Below are 15,561 nucleotides of genomic sequence, written 5' to 3'. Positions count from 1 at the left end.
ACAACCAAAAAAGGGCAGAAACCAACAGAAAAACCGAAGAGGCCTCACAACAGTGAAGCCCAAAAAACACACAACAGCCAACCGAGAAACTTCTACAAAAATCTTCTCCACCGACAGACATCCAAGCCAGCCTCTGGAAACGTCAGCCACCACCGAGTATTGCCGCCTCAAACACCACCGCCAACCTAGAACAACAACCAGATCACAGCCATTAACAGGAGATAGTTGGCACCAAAGATGGATTGGCCAACTACCAGTAAGAAGCTCGTGGAAACTCATAAGCAACACTGCCGACAACAGCAGACAACAAGGAGAACGTGGTGGTATGGGAAACACCCGAGCCAGGAAAAACATCCCAGCTCTACACACGAACTCAAAAGGAACTATGGCTTAAGATCAGATTGAAGAAGAGATGGGGAGAGGTATACTGATGGGAGATGAAGAACAGGACAAGTCGTAGTGGAAAAAAAGGAAAAGCATCTGGAGAGGCAAAAAGAAAAGAAGAAGAATAAGAAGAAGAAGAAGATCAGACTGAGGAAGAGATGGGGAGAGGTATACTGACGGGAGATGAAGAACATGACAGACGGGAGGGGGAAAAAGGGAGAAGCATTTGGAGAGGCAAAAAGAGATCAGACTGAGGAAAAGATGGGGAGAGGTATACTGACGGAAGATGAAGCACATGACAGGCCATAGGGAAGAGATGGGGAGAGGTATACTGACGGAAGATGAAGCACATGACATGCCACATGGGAAAAAAAGGGAAAAGCATCAGGCCGGAGGGGAAAAAAGGGAGAAGCATCTGGAGAGGCGAAAAGAAAAGAAGAATAAGAAGAACAGAAGAAAGAGGACACGACAGAGAAGGGGAAAAGAGGAGAAAACATAAGAAGAAAAAGAAAAGTGGTAACCGACTCCAGCCAATGCCAGAGTTGGCGCTTGAGAAGGTGGACAAGATGAAGGCCCTCAGCAAAAGGAGGGAATAAACTCTCACAGAAGGAGAGAATGTTTCTCATGGAAGAAGAGAAGGTCTCTATTGCTGTTGATCTTTATGACAAGAATACTTTAGAGATTACTAGGAAATAAAGGAGAGAAGGTCTCTATTGCTGTTGATCTTTATGACAAGAATACTTTAGAGATTACTAGGAAATAAGCCCGCACGTTGCGGCGGGAACTAACTATTTCAAGCATAGCTGTATGAAGAAGACACATTTCAGGTGTAACTGCATGAATAAAACACAAAGTTAGTAAGTAAAGCTCATATTTTTAGCAGTGTTATTTTAACAACAATTATTCAAGTGATTAATTGCCCCGGTGGGTAGGGCATTTCTCATAGTCCTACTGCATTCTATGTCTAATAGGAATTTAATTGCCCATTCTATGCCATGGAGTGGTGCCGAAAGATTATTTTATGGGTTTACTGTTGAAAGATCTGGAAAATACTCCTCGTGTTTTTTGCAAAAGGCGTGCAGCAGCCAAAGGTAAGCTTATATTTCATTCTTTTCAAATGGCTGCCATATTATTGTTTTTATATATGTCCATGGATTATATAACATCCTATCAAATTTATTTTTCCTTTCACTATTTCTCGTTCCTTGATGGGTTTAGTTCCTTCATCACCAAAGTGTGGCAAGAAACACCAAACATTAATGACAAATTTTTAGTTGCGATTGAAAGCATGAAAAATTTTAATTTTTAAGTTATTAATCTTTTAATACACATAATTTACTATTTATATAAAGACATGTAGTATACCAGCTCATGTGACAATTACATTGAAAAATTTCTTTTGATGATAAAGACGTGTGTGCTTATTTCAGAATGGCAAGCCCGTAAATAACCCAATGACAGATTTGTAAATAAAATGAAATTCAGTCCAAAACACTGTTCACATGAACAGTACCAAATGCAATGCTTTCTTTAGACTAAAGTGAGTACAGACAAACCGAAGTGTAATGGTCCTTGTCTGTCAAGCTGTCATGCATGTGTTTTGGGTCGGGTCGGGTTGGGTGAGTGAGAAGATACCGAATCCCCGACGCAAACGGATTTTAGTTGGCGGGTACGTAACTGCTAACTCAGCCAAAAGATACTCCCTCACGAACTTGAGAGCTAGAAAACGACCACGTTTGGCCCCTGCATTATCATCATCTTCTTCTTCCTCCTCCTTCCCTCTCTTCCTCAACCGCCGATCCCCGACGGCTGAGGGCCACATTTGGCCCCTGCATTATCATCATCTTCTTCTTCCTAAACCGCCAATCCCCGACGGCTGAGGGCCACCGCCAATGGCGGCCGCCGCCACCATTCCTCTTCTGCAGTTCGTCCCCGCCAAAACCTTCCAGGCCAAGCACCACTCCAACAGGCTCCGACCAACCAAACAGAGAGGTCCATTTCTCCTGAAAGTTTCGATCTTTGATCTTCTTTGAGCTTCTTTGAGCTTCTTTTTGCTTAATTCCTACTTTTTTGTTGATAATTTTGGTGGGTTTTGTTTTGCAGGAAGTTTTGGTTTGTCTATGATTACATGCGCGTCTTCTAATGGAAGAGAGCCTGATTCTGCCGACGGCGGCGTCAAGAGCGTGGAACGTTTGCTGGAAAAGAAGCGGCGCGCCGAGCTCTCTGCTCGGATTTCTTCAGGAGAGTTCACTGTGGAGAAATCTGGGTAATATGATTATTAATGATTGAAATTCTGCGTTTAGTTTTGATCTGTTTTGGAAGTTTCCGCTGCATTTGATCAAATTCACTTAATAATTTGTTTAATGAATTCTAATTATACTTAATTATAGCAAAAGCTAGGTGTATAAGTTCAATTTTATTAAGTATTTGGTGACTAAAAGTCGAAAACGTTTTTTTTTTTTTGCTGTTCTTAATTGTCTGAAGAAAGTCTGTTACTTTTTTTTATGGACTTGTGGAAGTAAATTCTTATCTGGGGAAGCTTTATTTTTGTGTTATTATACATCCACATTTGCGTTTATGCATTTCTAACTCTGAGTCTCTTGAATGTGGTAATTAGTTTTCCATCTCAATTGAAGAGTGGTTTGTCGAAGGTTGGTGTTCCTACTGGGCTACTAGATTTCTTGTTCAGCTGGGCTGATGCACCTGAAAACTATCCAAAAATTCCGGAGGCAAAAGGAGCGATCAGTGCCATTCAAAGTGAGGCCTTTTTCGTCCCGCTGTTTGAACTTTACCTCACATATGGTGGAATTTACAGGCTGACATTTGGACCAAAGGTCTTTTCATTTCTAATATCCATCTCATTGATTAATACTACTCTCTCTCAAGCTTAGTGGATTGTGTTGACGGAAAGGGCGTCGTTCTGAATGAATTACTTGTTGGTTCTTGCTGCAGTCCTTTTTGATAGTTTCTGATCCCGCGATTGCCAAACATATATTAAGAGAAAATTCAAAGGCTTATTCAAAGGTAAACCAAATTGATAATGTCTTTTCCTGTCCTCTCTCTCTGCCTCTTCCTTTCTTAAGTGATATATACTTTGCGCACAGGGAATCTTGGCTGAAATTCTAGAATTTGTTATGGGGACTGGACTCATTCCCGCAGACGGTGAAATATGGCGCGTTCGACGACGTGCTATAGTTCCCGCATTGCATCAGAAGGTATTTCGTTCTTTTCCTTCTCGTTTCAGTTGCGATTCCTTTTTTAATCTTGTGGGAAAATGTCTCTGTTTCCATACATTCAATGTTTCTAATAGCAAAAGCATCGGGCAAGGCATCCCTAGGTTCAAAAGTTTGAAGAGCGTATTGATTTTGTTCATATATCAAGAAAATGTTCTTTCCTTATAACAAAAAACACTTGATTATTTAGAAAACTGCGGATAGAAATTTTATGAGCTGTTTGCCTTATTAAAAAGCCTGTTCATTTTCTCATGCAATTTGGACTACCTCACTGTAAATGTAAAACTTGAACTGGCCGTAGGAACTATTTTTAACTTTCTTTTCGTTGGTCAATTTTTATTGTTGATTTCTATTTTTTTATTTTGAACCTGTAGTATGTAACAGCTATGATTAATCTCTTCGGAGAAGCTACAGACAGGCTTTGCCGGAAGCTAGATGCCGCTGCATCTGATGGGGAAGATGTAGAGATGGAGTCGCTTTTCTCCCGTTTGACACTGGACATCATTGGCAAGGCACTTTTTAATTATGATTTTGATTCGTTAACAAATGACACTGGGATCGTCGAGGTATTCCTTTTGATTCCTTTTCTCTTAGTTCCAGTTATACGAGGTTCGTTCCTGTTTAGCTTCCACTTATCTTCACGGTTCTCTTGACCACATATCGGTGTCATTCTATTTTGGCTAGAGCAGGCTGTGTACACTGTCTTGAGAGAAGCAGAAGATCGTAGTGTTGCACCAATACCATTATGGGAGATCCCAATATGGAAAGACATTTCACCACGACAAAGAAAAGTCGCAACAGCCCTCAAATTAATTAATACTACACTGGATGATTTGATAGCAATTTGCAAGGTAAAGCCATCATTTGTTTGGCACAACATGTTTCTGATCACGCTCACGCATAAGTATTTTCTTTCAAGTTCATACGTGGCTGGGCATGGCTGCTAATCTGATGCATTATTGCTTTAATTTTTATTTTTCATTTGTCATCTGCAGAGAATGGTAGACGAAGAAGAGCTACAGTTTCATGAGGAGTACATGAATGAACAAGATCCTAGTATTCTCCATTTCCTTTTGGCATCTGGTGATGATGTATGTAACTACAAACTATCAGACATGCTTGTCACTAGCTCAAACGGTTGAACTTATTGCTCCACTGTTTGTAGGTCTCTAGCAAGCAACTCCGTGATGACTTGATGACAATGCTAATAGCTGGGCATGAAACATCAGCTGCAGTCTTAACGTGGACCTTTTATCTTCTTTCCACGGTAACAAGTTTGAGGCTTAGTAATGGAATCATGGAACTAATTTCTCACTTTGATATTCTTTAGCACATAGTAATACAGATTTTTACGTGAACTGGATAAATATATCGACTTTTAAATCTTGGGTGCTTGCTAAGTTTATGTGTGTGGTGAATAATGGCTACAAAAAATCATGCTTGAATCGAAAATCTATTTCTCATGATTTGGTGGTTTTTGGCTTGACTGCAGGAGCCTGGGGTCATGGCCAAGCTCCAAGAGGAGGTATGTTAAAGTTTTAATTTTAATGCATCCATATTTGTACCAGAAGAATCAATAGGTGTCGTGAATACTTTAGTCTATATCAGACGTTCTTTTTAATTATAACATTTTGTGTTCTTAGGCTGATTCCGTTCTGGGAGATAGATTTCCAACCATTGATGATATGAAGAAACTCAAGTATGCAACTCGAGTGATTAACGAAGTAAGCAGATCAGCTTTTATCAGAATGATTAGAAAGTTAATCTTCTATATTAATCGTCAGTACGATTGTTTGTTTTTGGTTTAACCTTCCTTCTTCCTTTGTAGTCCTTGAGGCTTTACCCACAACCACCTGTGTTAATTCGTCGTTCACTGGAGGATGACAAGCTTGGAGACTACCCTATTAAAAGGTAATTTGTCATTCATCCGTATCGATATATGTGGTTAACATTATCTTCCTCATTCCTTGAATATTACCATGCAACAAACTAATTCCTTTATTATATTTTCATATACAGGAATGAGGATATATTTATTTGCATTTGGAATCTGCATCGCAGTCCAAAACAATGGGACGACACAGATAAGTTTAACCCTGAAAGATGGCCATTAGACGGACCCAATCCAAACGAAACAAACCAAAATTTTCGGTATTTCATCTTTCTGCCTATTTAATGAATCGGATTTTTGTCACAATATATTGTTCTTTGTTAGTAATTATCGTATTCTGGAGTTACAACTGGTCTGTTACGCTATCTTCGTTGAGATTGGATTCAGGGTTGGATTTGTCCTGGAGGTTTTGTGTTAAGGATCCCTGCCTTTTTACAAATAAATGACTGGTAGTTATGGTTTCAGTTACTTGCCCTTTGGCGGAGGACCACGGAAATGCTTAGGTGACATGTTTGCAACGTTCGAGGTAATATAAACATTTGAACTTGTTGAATGTAAATCACTGAAATTTTTGTGTGCTTCTTCTCACGACGACCCTCTACAAGTATTCAGAGCTTCTCCTTTACTCAAAATAGGAAAGTGTTTTGAAACTTTCACTTTGCTGATTGACAGACTGTAGTAGCACTTTCAATGCTTGTTCGAAGGTTTAACTTTCAAATGGCACTCGGCGCTCCTGAGGTAAGTATCCCTATGTTGTTTCCTGCGCGTATTATATCTAGCCTAAGAGTAGCTTTTTGAAGCGTGATGCTTAAACTCGGTATTTGCTGGTGCAATTGGGAAGAAACACAATAAGTTTTATGATTCTATCTAATGAATGGTTCTCGGAGCAGGTCAAGATGACAACGGGAGCCACCATTCATACGACGGAAGGGTTGAAGATGACAGTCAGTAGGAGGATAAAACCTCCGATTGTTCCCACATTGGAGATGCCTGCATTTGAAGTGGATAAGCCCGTCGGTGTCCCAAAAGGGGATTCTTTAGTTAGTCAGAAAGGTGAGGTTTCTTCTGCTCATCCTTGATCCTTGATTATCGCAGTCGAGCTACATGATTCTAAATGGCTGAGATTTATGTTCTGATGTGTTTGATGTGCTTCGGTTAAATCTTCTGTTCGACGACGTCAGGTTTGTAGTAGGTAATGCTGTAAATTAAGGGGGTGTATTCAATTAGGATTTTGAGGGAATTTAATTCTTTTAATGAATTCAGGGATATTCAATCTGGATTTTAAGTGATTCTCTAAAATTCAATGTGTATTCAATCAGGATTTTAAGATAGTTTATTTAAATCATTAGAAATATAGATGTATTCAATTAGAATTTTAAAGAAGTTTATAACATTCCAGGTGTATTCAATTAAAATTTAAATTTAAAGAATTTGGAAAAGTTGAGAAATTAGAGGGAATTTGAGAGATTTTGTAGTGTATTTTAATCATCCATAAATCTCACATCTCCCCATGAGATTTCAAGGAAATTGAATCAAAATTTTATATGGAATCTCTACAAATCAGTTAAACTCCTTAAAAATCCATGAATTTATAAATCCATTAAAATCTCTCAAATTCTCAATTAATACACCCCCTAAGAGGAGGGAGACTATATATCGTAAGATGCAATTAAGCATAGCGCTGTCGTGCTTAATTAGGTAATTTAACTATGGAAGAGTTTCTATTTAAACACCATTTCCGATCTAAGTTCAGTTCACATTTTTATCCACACCTCATTAAAATCTCTAAAACCCAACTCTTTTTAAAAAAAGAGTGAGGCCAGATGGCTGTTTTAGCCTTCTGGTCCTCAAAGATATTAATATTTTAATGAACAGTACATGGTTATATTTGCCTCCGTCTTCAACCGAGGGCCAAAGGGCCAGAGGGCTCGTTTTAGCCATGTCATAAAAAACTGTCTCCAACCGAGGATCATAGGACCAAACATAATTTATTATTTAAATTTAAAAACTACAACTTATATTTAAAAACTACAACTAAAATTTAAAAACAACAACAACAACAACAACAACAAAGCCTTTTCCCACTAAGTGGGGTCGGCTATATGAATCCTAGAACGCCATTGCGCTCGGTTTTGTGTCATGTCTTCCGTTAGATCCAAGTACTCTGCTCTCTTGAACTCTACCCTTCTGTCCTATCTTCTTCACCCTTCCCCGTCTAATAGGATCAAAGTACTTCTTTTGTGTGTCCCGTGTAAAGTTGATAGGAGCATATGCTCCCAAACAACTTTGAGTGGAGTCGTTCGAAAAGAAGTTTCTATAGCCCACTTGCTCATTTAACACTGCATTCGGGTGCCGATGGAGATACAGCGACCCTTGCTCACTTATCACTGTGCTCGGGCCACACAGCGCGTCACTTACGGGTGACGCCCTAGCTTTAGCTCGATTTCGTTCTGGATTCATTTTCATAAGGATTCGACGTAATCATGGAGTGCCGGCTGTCGACTACCTGACGCCCTCCCCCTCCTCCTTTATCCGGGCTTGGGACCGGCAATGTAAGATAAACTTACACATGCGGAGTTAAAATTGAAAACAACATTAACTTGACTTGAATTTAAAAACGACAAATTAAATTTAAAAATTACAAATTAAAATTGAAAACAACATTAACTTGAATTTAAAAATTTTGTGAGGAATGGTGAATGAATGGTTTAGGTATTGATAGGAAAAAAAATAGAATTTTTGAGAATTTTTTTTTAAAAAAAAAAGGCCCAAAAAACCTAAAAAAAAAATTGAATCCAACGGTAACTGGCACCAGCTAGCCGTTGGATTCAAAATTCTTTTTAAGAATTCTTGTCGGTTATAACCGACAGGAATACATTTATTGTATTAAATAATATAAATGTATTCTTATCGGTTATAACCGACATGATTAATCAGTTTTCTGCCCAGCCCCCGGTTGGTTGGCTGGCTGCTTCCAGCCAGCCCTCCAACCCTTTCAGATTCCGTGGGGTCCTTTCAGATTCCACGAGCCCTCTGGCCTGGCCCTCGGTTGGAGACAGTTTTCGAACTATTTTCGACCCTCTGGCCCTCTGGACCCTTCGGTTGGAGATGGCCTGACGTTTTTAGTTTCAAAGTTGTTCTGGTGGGGTTGCTTAGAGTAAGTCCACCCGGAGTGGATTGCCTGGCACCCAGCACCCAAAACAGGTTGGGCCCCAGCCTAATAGGCTGACACCCAACCCAACCCAAGCAAGAGACCGGTCCAAAATCGATAAACCCAACAGCTGGGCCATCTGATGTGAGCAATCCCGTGCTCGGAGGTCGTAATGGTGTTGGTCGTGGGGGCGTTCACCACCAAAATAAGAAACCCCAATAACACCCTTCATCCATCACCTCGCCGCACTCAAATCTCACCCCAAAATAAGAAACCAGACGTGTACCTCCAGGAACGACACCCAAACAACCCAGATCATCCACACACCCATCCATGCCACCCTAATGACTTCACTTTTGGAATTTCACCACGGAATCCGACCGTTTGCGCTCCTACTAGATGTTTTGGACTAGGATCAAGACTGCTGTCGTTGACAAGTTCGCTCGTCGCTGGACCAGAACTTGCTGAGCTATGTGACGGTGGCTATGGGGATAAAGGGGCTAGGAAAAAAGGGCTTGGGATAAAAGGGGAGAAGTGGCTTTGGAATTAACGATCTTATAAAAATATAAAAAATTAATAATATTTTTTATGAAGTCAGAAATTAAAAATAATAATATTTAAATAAAATTGACTAGACTATTTTTTGTTAGGAGTGGAGATGCATTTGGCCTATTACTGTTCATTGGCATATATCACTGTTCACTGAGTGGATTAAATAGGCTGGGTGCTGGCACATTTTTTTAGGGGTGGACTTGCTCTATGGATCAGCAGGTCATTTGTAGCAAGGTCGGAGCATGAAAGAAATCTGGTAATGTATTTTGTTTTGGGAAACTTTTTGGAAATGTCATATGTACTTAAACATTTTTTTTAATTTTTTTTATATGAACAAAAGTTTTAAGCGGTTGTCATACTAACTTTCTGAAATTATGAATTTATCATCTCATCCTAACTTTTAAGTATTTCATTTAAAATAAATCACTACTTTGCACAAGACTTGTGTTCAGAGTTATTTCAGATATTTCAACATCTCACTCTCTGACACGCTCCAACCCCGATATCTCCAAATATCAAGGTAGGCATGTGTTGGTTGATACCCGAGGGTGACGAAGCCAATTTAAACATGCCTACGAATAAAATATGTAATTAGAACGAAAATGCTAATGCAAGAACATGTTTAGAGCATACAACTAATTATGAATAATATGAAAGAAATAATAAAAATTTATGAACGAAGGGAAGAGTCATACACTGAGAAGACTCGAATATACCTATGTGGACGTGCCCTGACTCCAGGATCGTGTGCCTCGATTCTAATTCATGAGGGGACGCAAAACATAAAAGGTGAGTGGACCATAATTTATAATAATACTAATATACGAAAACCGATATTTTTCTGAACATCCTAACCCCCTGTTTTGAAAAAATAAATATATATGTATACACACACATACACACACTACATAGTAGGTTTTCCAAAAACTCTATTATGCCATGAAAATATTCGTAAAACTAGTATGAGTAAAACCATGCTCAATAACGGTGATATCATCGCCCGAAGGTAAATCCATAAAACTCATCAATATTGTCCTCTCTAAGGATATCATAGTCGCCCGAAGGTAGTACCTGTCCATCACCCAAAGGTGAAACTGTACGACACTAGATTACATCAGTGAAAAAACCATGGTCCATCACCCGAAGAAGAAGTTGTACAACTCCAGGTTGCGCTGGAGAAGAGGATATATAACATATATGCTCAACTATGTCCTATGGTCATAGATGTCTAATACCCGTGTTGTGTGGATGTGTTGTATGATAACTCACTAGATACATACCGAAAGCATACCTCAAAAACTCATATCAAATCCATAGCTCAAAAGCTCAAGGCCTTCTTTCATAAATCCATGATAAATCACATATGTAAATCCACTTAAATCACAATCGTAAATCCATGGAATTTCATAAGTGAAAACCCAATACTTCATAACCTTTAGTAAAATGTAAATTCGATAAATCATAAATATCTCGTAAACCATAAATGTAGAAATCTGGAAAACATAATATAAAACATATTCGATGCGAAAAATATGAAATGCATGCAAGCCTAATATTTTATAAAAACATGCAAGTTTAGAAGGGGTCAACTCACAGTATGCCATTGCCTAGGAGTCACCCGAACTAGAGAGGATGGTGTCGCTTCCCACCAACACACCTAAACACGATTTGAGACCATTTATTAAAACTCTACCAAAACGATAGAATTTGGGAAAACAGACAGCAAATTTGGAATCAGGACGTCGAAATTAGCTTTAGGAGGGGTACCGGCTGAAATTCAAAAAGTTAACGTTGACAGTCAACGGTCAATGCTGACAAAAAAGTCAACGGGTCGGGTCAACGGTCAATGAGTCGGATCTGGGCTTGGGTTGTTGGGTTAGGCCTATGTTAGGGTTATTAGGCCAAGGCTTTGGGCCTGGGTATTTGGTTAAATGACTTGGGCTTGGGTTAATGAGTCACATGGCCCAAAGGTTTGGGCCGAGTTCAGATTGGGTTTGGGCTGGATTAGGGTTGCGGGTTAGGTCGACTTGATTGGAAAATAAGAGGAAGGCCGGAATTTTGGGCGGGAATTTCCCAAATCTGTTTGGCTTCGTTTCTCATCCAAATCTCATCATTGAAGTGTCAAAATGAAGCTACGAAGATGGATATTCAAGTCATACCACTTCGACTCATGGCTGTGGCCGAAAGGTGACAGGAGAAACGTCTGTAACTTCACGGTCCCTCGCCAGAAACTGGGAAATTTTTCCCTAGTCGATTTCGTGCTAATCCTTCACCAAAAACGAGTAACTACTGAGCAATCAAACTTGCACACCACTTTATGACAGAGAAGAGTGACTCCAAGGCTTACCTAATCGGAGGCGGTGAAACTCGCCGAAAAATCGATGTTGGTGGTCTCAGTCCTTGTACTCGTAGAGGGAGAAGAGGAATGAGAAGTACAAGAGAGAGTCTAAGAGGGATGAGGGAGAACAAAGATTGGGTTGGTGGTCTGTGTGCGTTGCTCGGGAAGGGGTTGTAGAGATGAAGGGTGAGAGAGAGAGCTCGAGAGAGAGAAGGAGAAGTCTGGGAGAGAAAGGAGAGGGAGAGGATTCCAGAAGAACAGGGGAAAAATCTGCCACGTGTCAGCTTGGGGTGGTCCAAATAGAAAATATCCCTACATAGAAAATTACCAAAATGCCCTTATGTTTTGAATTTTGTAAAATCTTCATTTTAGCTCCAAATTCCATTTCGCTTGCGTCCACGCGTTCGTAGTGACGAATACTACATGAATACGCTAAGAAGATAGATCATGCATGACACAACAAGGTGGTCAACAAAAGTCAAAGCATTTGCCTCGAAGGCATGGTTTAAAATATCCATAATATCCCGATATTTCCATTGAAATTTCCGTGTTTTTGGACTACCGATATTTTTCTGGACTACCGATATTTCCAATATCATCGATATTTTAGACCTTGCTAAATCACTCATGTATCTTACCATGTAATGTATAAAGTGTAAAATATTGTACTAATTCATTATATATAAATGATTATGGTGTGTTTAAACTTCTTTCATTAATTACTACATATTTTCTACATTCACAATGTTTGCCAGCTCACTATATAATCAACTTAAATCAGTTATATCTATCATGCAATGCATTTCTTTCCAATTTTTTGTGATAAACTAATAGATAATTGACTAAATAAACATCCTGCAAAGTTTCAATAAAAATTTCCAAGTTTTTCTTAAAATTTCCGTGGTTTTTATTCAATTTTTATTGATATCGATATCGATAATATCCCGATATTTTCATCGAAATTTCTGTGTTTTTGGACTACCGATATTTCCGATATCATCAATATTTTATACCTTGCTTGAAGGTCATTTTTGTAATTTCATGTTAAAAATTCATAAAAATCGTAATATTTAGGGACGGGTCGTTACACTCTCCTTCTAATAAGTTGCCTTAGACAAGAAAAATTCTAGGCTCTCAAAAAATAACAAAGGGGTTGATATGATATATGAGAATCTGAGGGCTTGGCGTTCGGAAACGAGGAACGACGTGCACTTGCTTTTATGTGTTTCGAAGTGAATACTCAAGCATATAGTTATTGGGACCCTCTAATCTGTGGTAAAGTTTGATGATATTCTTTATGTTAAAATGTCTGAAATAATCCTAAACACAAGTTATGTGCATTGCACAACTTATTTTGAATGAAAAATTTATTGGAGTTAGGTTGAGATGATAAATTAATGGTTTTGAAAAGTTGGTATAACAATCGCTTAAAATTTTAATTTATATATATTAATACGACATTTCAAAAAAAAAAACTTCCACTTTGTTATCTGCTCGAAATTTGTCCATTTCGAGTTAGGCTGGAACTTGCTTAGCAGCAACCGAACCAACCCGAAGATTTCGAACACAAAAATTTTATGCCAGAAAGCAATCGGAACTCCGCCAAAAATCAAACTCCTAACCGGAAGAACCAAATGCAGAGAGAGCAAGTAGCAGCCAAAGCAGCAAAGGGGAAATCCTAAATCGTCCAGGAAATTTTTTACGTAACAAACAAACATAAAAGGGAAGGTATTATCATATCCTAATTTATCCAGGAAAATCAAACCAAACTCTATATCCAGGAGTTCCAACAACTCGAGGAGTCCTAACTACATGAGGATGAATGTGTCCGACTAAATATATCGAATGTAAGATTTGATTTGTCATCAGTTAATCTCAAAACAGAACGAGTACGTTGATTTGTTACTACGAACAAGTATTCGATTATTGCAACCGAAGAGAGACTAACATGCTTTCGATGGAGAAGGTGACGCAAATGAGGAGATGGGTGATCCTTGGAGTATTAGCACTAGCATTACTTGGTTTGCTCTTCTTCTTCCCTATTAACAATGGTGCATACGAGACGACGAGGATTTCTGGAAGGCGAGCACTCAGGAGCGTTACTGGCAATGAGCTCAACTTCAACCAGATGCTAACAGAGCAAACTCAGAACACGGTAGAGCTGAACAATGGCATTGTCCGGGTCACTTTTTCAAATCCCGGAGGAGACGTCATTGGAATCCAATACAAGGGAATTGACAACTTGCTTGACATCAAAAACCCCCCAAGCAATAGAGGTTACTGGGATCTTGTATGGAAAAACGGCGAGGACAGACTACAAGGAACAACATTTAAGATTGTTACATCGACGGCGGATCAAATAGAGATTTCTTTTAATAAAACTTATGATGTTTCCCTCGGAGATTGGACGCTACCCTTAAATGTTGACAAAAGGTACATAATGCAGCGTGGTCGCGCTGGGTTCTACGCGAATGCCATATACGAGCGTCTAGAAGGGTGGCCGGAATTGCGCATAGATCAAACAAGACTTGCTTTGAAACTTCGACAAGATAAATTTCAGTTCATGGCTATATCAGACGACAGACAAAGATTCATGCCAACAGCCGAAGATCGCAAAGGAGACCACTCTCAGACCCTTGCCTATCGTGAAGCTGTTCTTTTAACGAATCCAAGCAATCCCGAGTTTAAAGGAGAGGTGGATGACAAGTACCAATACTCCAATGATGTCAAAGACATTAAGGTTCACGGTTGGATTAGCACTGACGATGCTATAGGGCTTTGGATGATCACACCTAGTATTGAGTTTCGTTCAGCGGGGCCATTCAAGCAGGAACTTACCTCTCACGTCGGCCCAACTGCCCTCACTGTGTTTCTTAGTAGTCACTACGTCGGCAAAGACGTTGGGTTGACCTTTGCAGACGGTGAGGCATGGAAGAAGGTTTTCGGGCCCGTCTTTGTGTTTCTTAACTCAGACGTTCCAAGCTCGAATGCGTCCTTCTCTCTCTGGGAAAATGCAAAAGAACAGATGTATGAAGAAGTAAAGAGTTGGCCATACAATTTCACTCAGTCCGAAGACTTTCCTAACTCCGATGAACGCGGATCAGTGGCTGGTCAGTTACTAATACGGGATTCGTACATCAACGAGAGCCTAGTCTCAGCAAGTTATGCTTATGTGGGACTGGCTGCGAGCGGATACGCGGGATCATGGCAAACGGAATGCAAGGGTTATCAGTTCTGGACTCAAGCTGACAAGCAAGGTTATTTCTACGTGAAAGATGTTCGACCGGGGAACTATAGTTTGTACGCAACTGTTCCCGGCTTCATTGGGGACTACAAATACGAGTACGATATTACAATTGAAGCAGCAAGTGAAGTCAGTTTAGCTAATCTTACCTTTGAACCTCCGAGAAACGGTCCGACCTTGTGGGAAATCGGCACCCCCGATCGATCAGCCGCGGAGTTCAACATACCGGATCCATATCCAACCCTTGTGAACCGATTGTTCACTGGTAATTACGCAAACAGGTTTAGGCAATATGGCTTGTGGGAACGATACGGAGATTACTACCCTGACCGTGATCTCATCTACACCGTCGGCACTGACAATTACAGAGATGATTGGTTTTACGCTCATGTGACAAGGAACAGAAATGGTACATACGAGGCAACGACATGGCAAATTGTATTTCAACTTGAGAACGTTTGGAACACCGGAAATTATATGCTCCAACTGGCGTTGGCCTCGGCCAACTACGCAGAACTGCAGGTCCGATTCAACAACCGGAATGACGCACCTCATTTTTCGACGGGGCTAATAGGGAAGGACAATGCCATAGCAAGGCATGGAATTCATGGTTTGTACTGGCTCTTCAGTGTCGATGTGCCGAGCTATCGACTTCAACAAGGATACAACACCATATATCTTACTCAATCAAGAAACTGGGGACCTTTCGCAGGACTTATGTACGATTACATCCGACTGGAAGGACCTCCTCCAAACTGATTGTATTTT

General features: G+C 39.9%; 2 protein-coding genes across 3 annotated transcripts; both read left to right on the top strand.

The window, feature by feature from the left end:
• The first annotated feature begins 2,070 nt into the window (after nucleotides 1-2,070).
• On the top strand, nucleotides 2,071-9,608 carry LOC103451121 (protein LUTEIN DEFICIENT 5, chloroplastic). 2 transcript variants are annotated; one of them, XM_008390559.4, is made up of 17 exons: nucleotides 2,071-2,376; nucleotides 2,488-2,650; nucleotides 3,002-3,218; nucleotides 3,337-3,408; nucleotides 3,489-3,599; nucleotides 3,992-4,183; nucleotides 4,307-4,468; nucleotides 4,613-4,708; nucleotides 4,783-4,884; nucleotides 5,110-5,142; nucleotides 5,261-5,341; nucleotides 5,446-5,528; nucleotides 5,637-5,768; nucleotides 5,974-6,034; nucleotides 6,181-6,246; nucleotides 6,399-6,561; nucleotides 9,404-9,608. In XM_008390559.4, exons 1-17 carry the CDS (start codon nucleotides 2,277-2,279, stop codon nucleotides 9,439-9,441), a joined length of 1,872 nt encoding a protein of 623 aa, XP_008388781.2. In that variant the 5' UTR covers nucleotides 2,071-2,276; the 3' UTR covers nucleotides 9,442-9,608. The 2 variants fall into 2 exon arrangements, with proteins under 2 accessions (XP_008388781.2, XP_008388780.2); XM_008390558.3 differs by having other exon boundaries at nucleotides 9,310-9,608.
• A 3,743-nt stretch (nucleotides 9,609-13,351) lies between these two features.
• LOC103451413 (uncharacterized) lies at nucleotides 13,352-15,552 on the top strand. Its single transcript, XM_008390817.4, has one exon. It carries the CDS (start codon nucleotides 13,498-13,500, stop codon nucleotides 15,550-15,552), a length of 2,055 nt encoding a protein of 684 aa, XP_008389039.3. The 5' UTR covers nucleotides 13,352-13,497.
• Nucleotides 15,553-15,561: the final 9 nt, after the last annotated feature.

This window comes from Malus domestica, chromosome 12 (genome assembly GCF_042453785.1).
Source record: "Malus domestica chromosome 12, GDT2T_hap1".
Classification (NCBI taxonomy): Eukaryota; Viridiplantae; Streptophyta; class Magnoliopsida; order Rosales; family Rosaceae; genus Malus; species Malus domestica.
This window is presented reverse-complemented; position numbering and strand designations above follow the sequence as displayed.

What these genes read in the sequence shown, in the direction of transcription:
- LOC103451121 (XM_008390558.3), top strand. Translation starts at nt 2,277, where the DNA reads ATGGCGGCCGCCGCCACCATTCCTCTTCTGCAGTTCGTCCCCGCCAAA. An exon ending in TTTTGGCATCTGGTGATGAT is followed by an intron (nt 4,709 to 4,782) that starts GTATGTAACTAC and finishes CACTGTTTGTAG; the next exon opens with GTCTCTAGCAAGCAACTCCG. An exon ending in TGGCACTCGGCGCTCCTGAG is followed by an intron (nt 6,247 to 6,398) that starts GTAAGTATCCCT and finishes TTCTCGGAGCAG; the next exon opens with GTCAAGATGACAACGGGAGC.
- LOC103451413 (XM_008390817.4), top strand. Translation starts at nt 13,498, where the DNA reads ATGCTTTCGATGGAGAAGGTGACGCAAATGAGGAGATGGGTGATCCTT.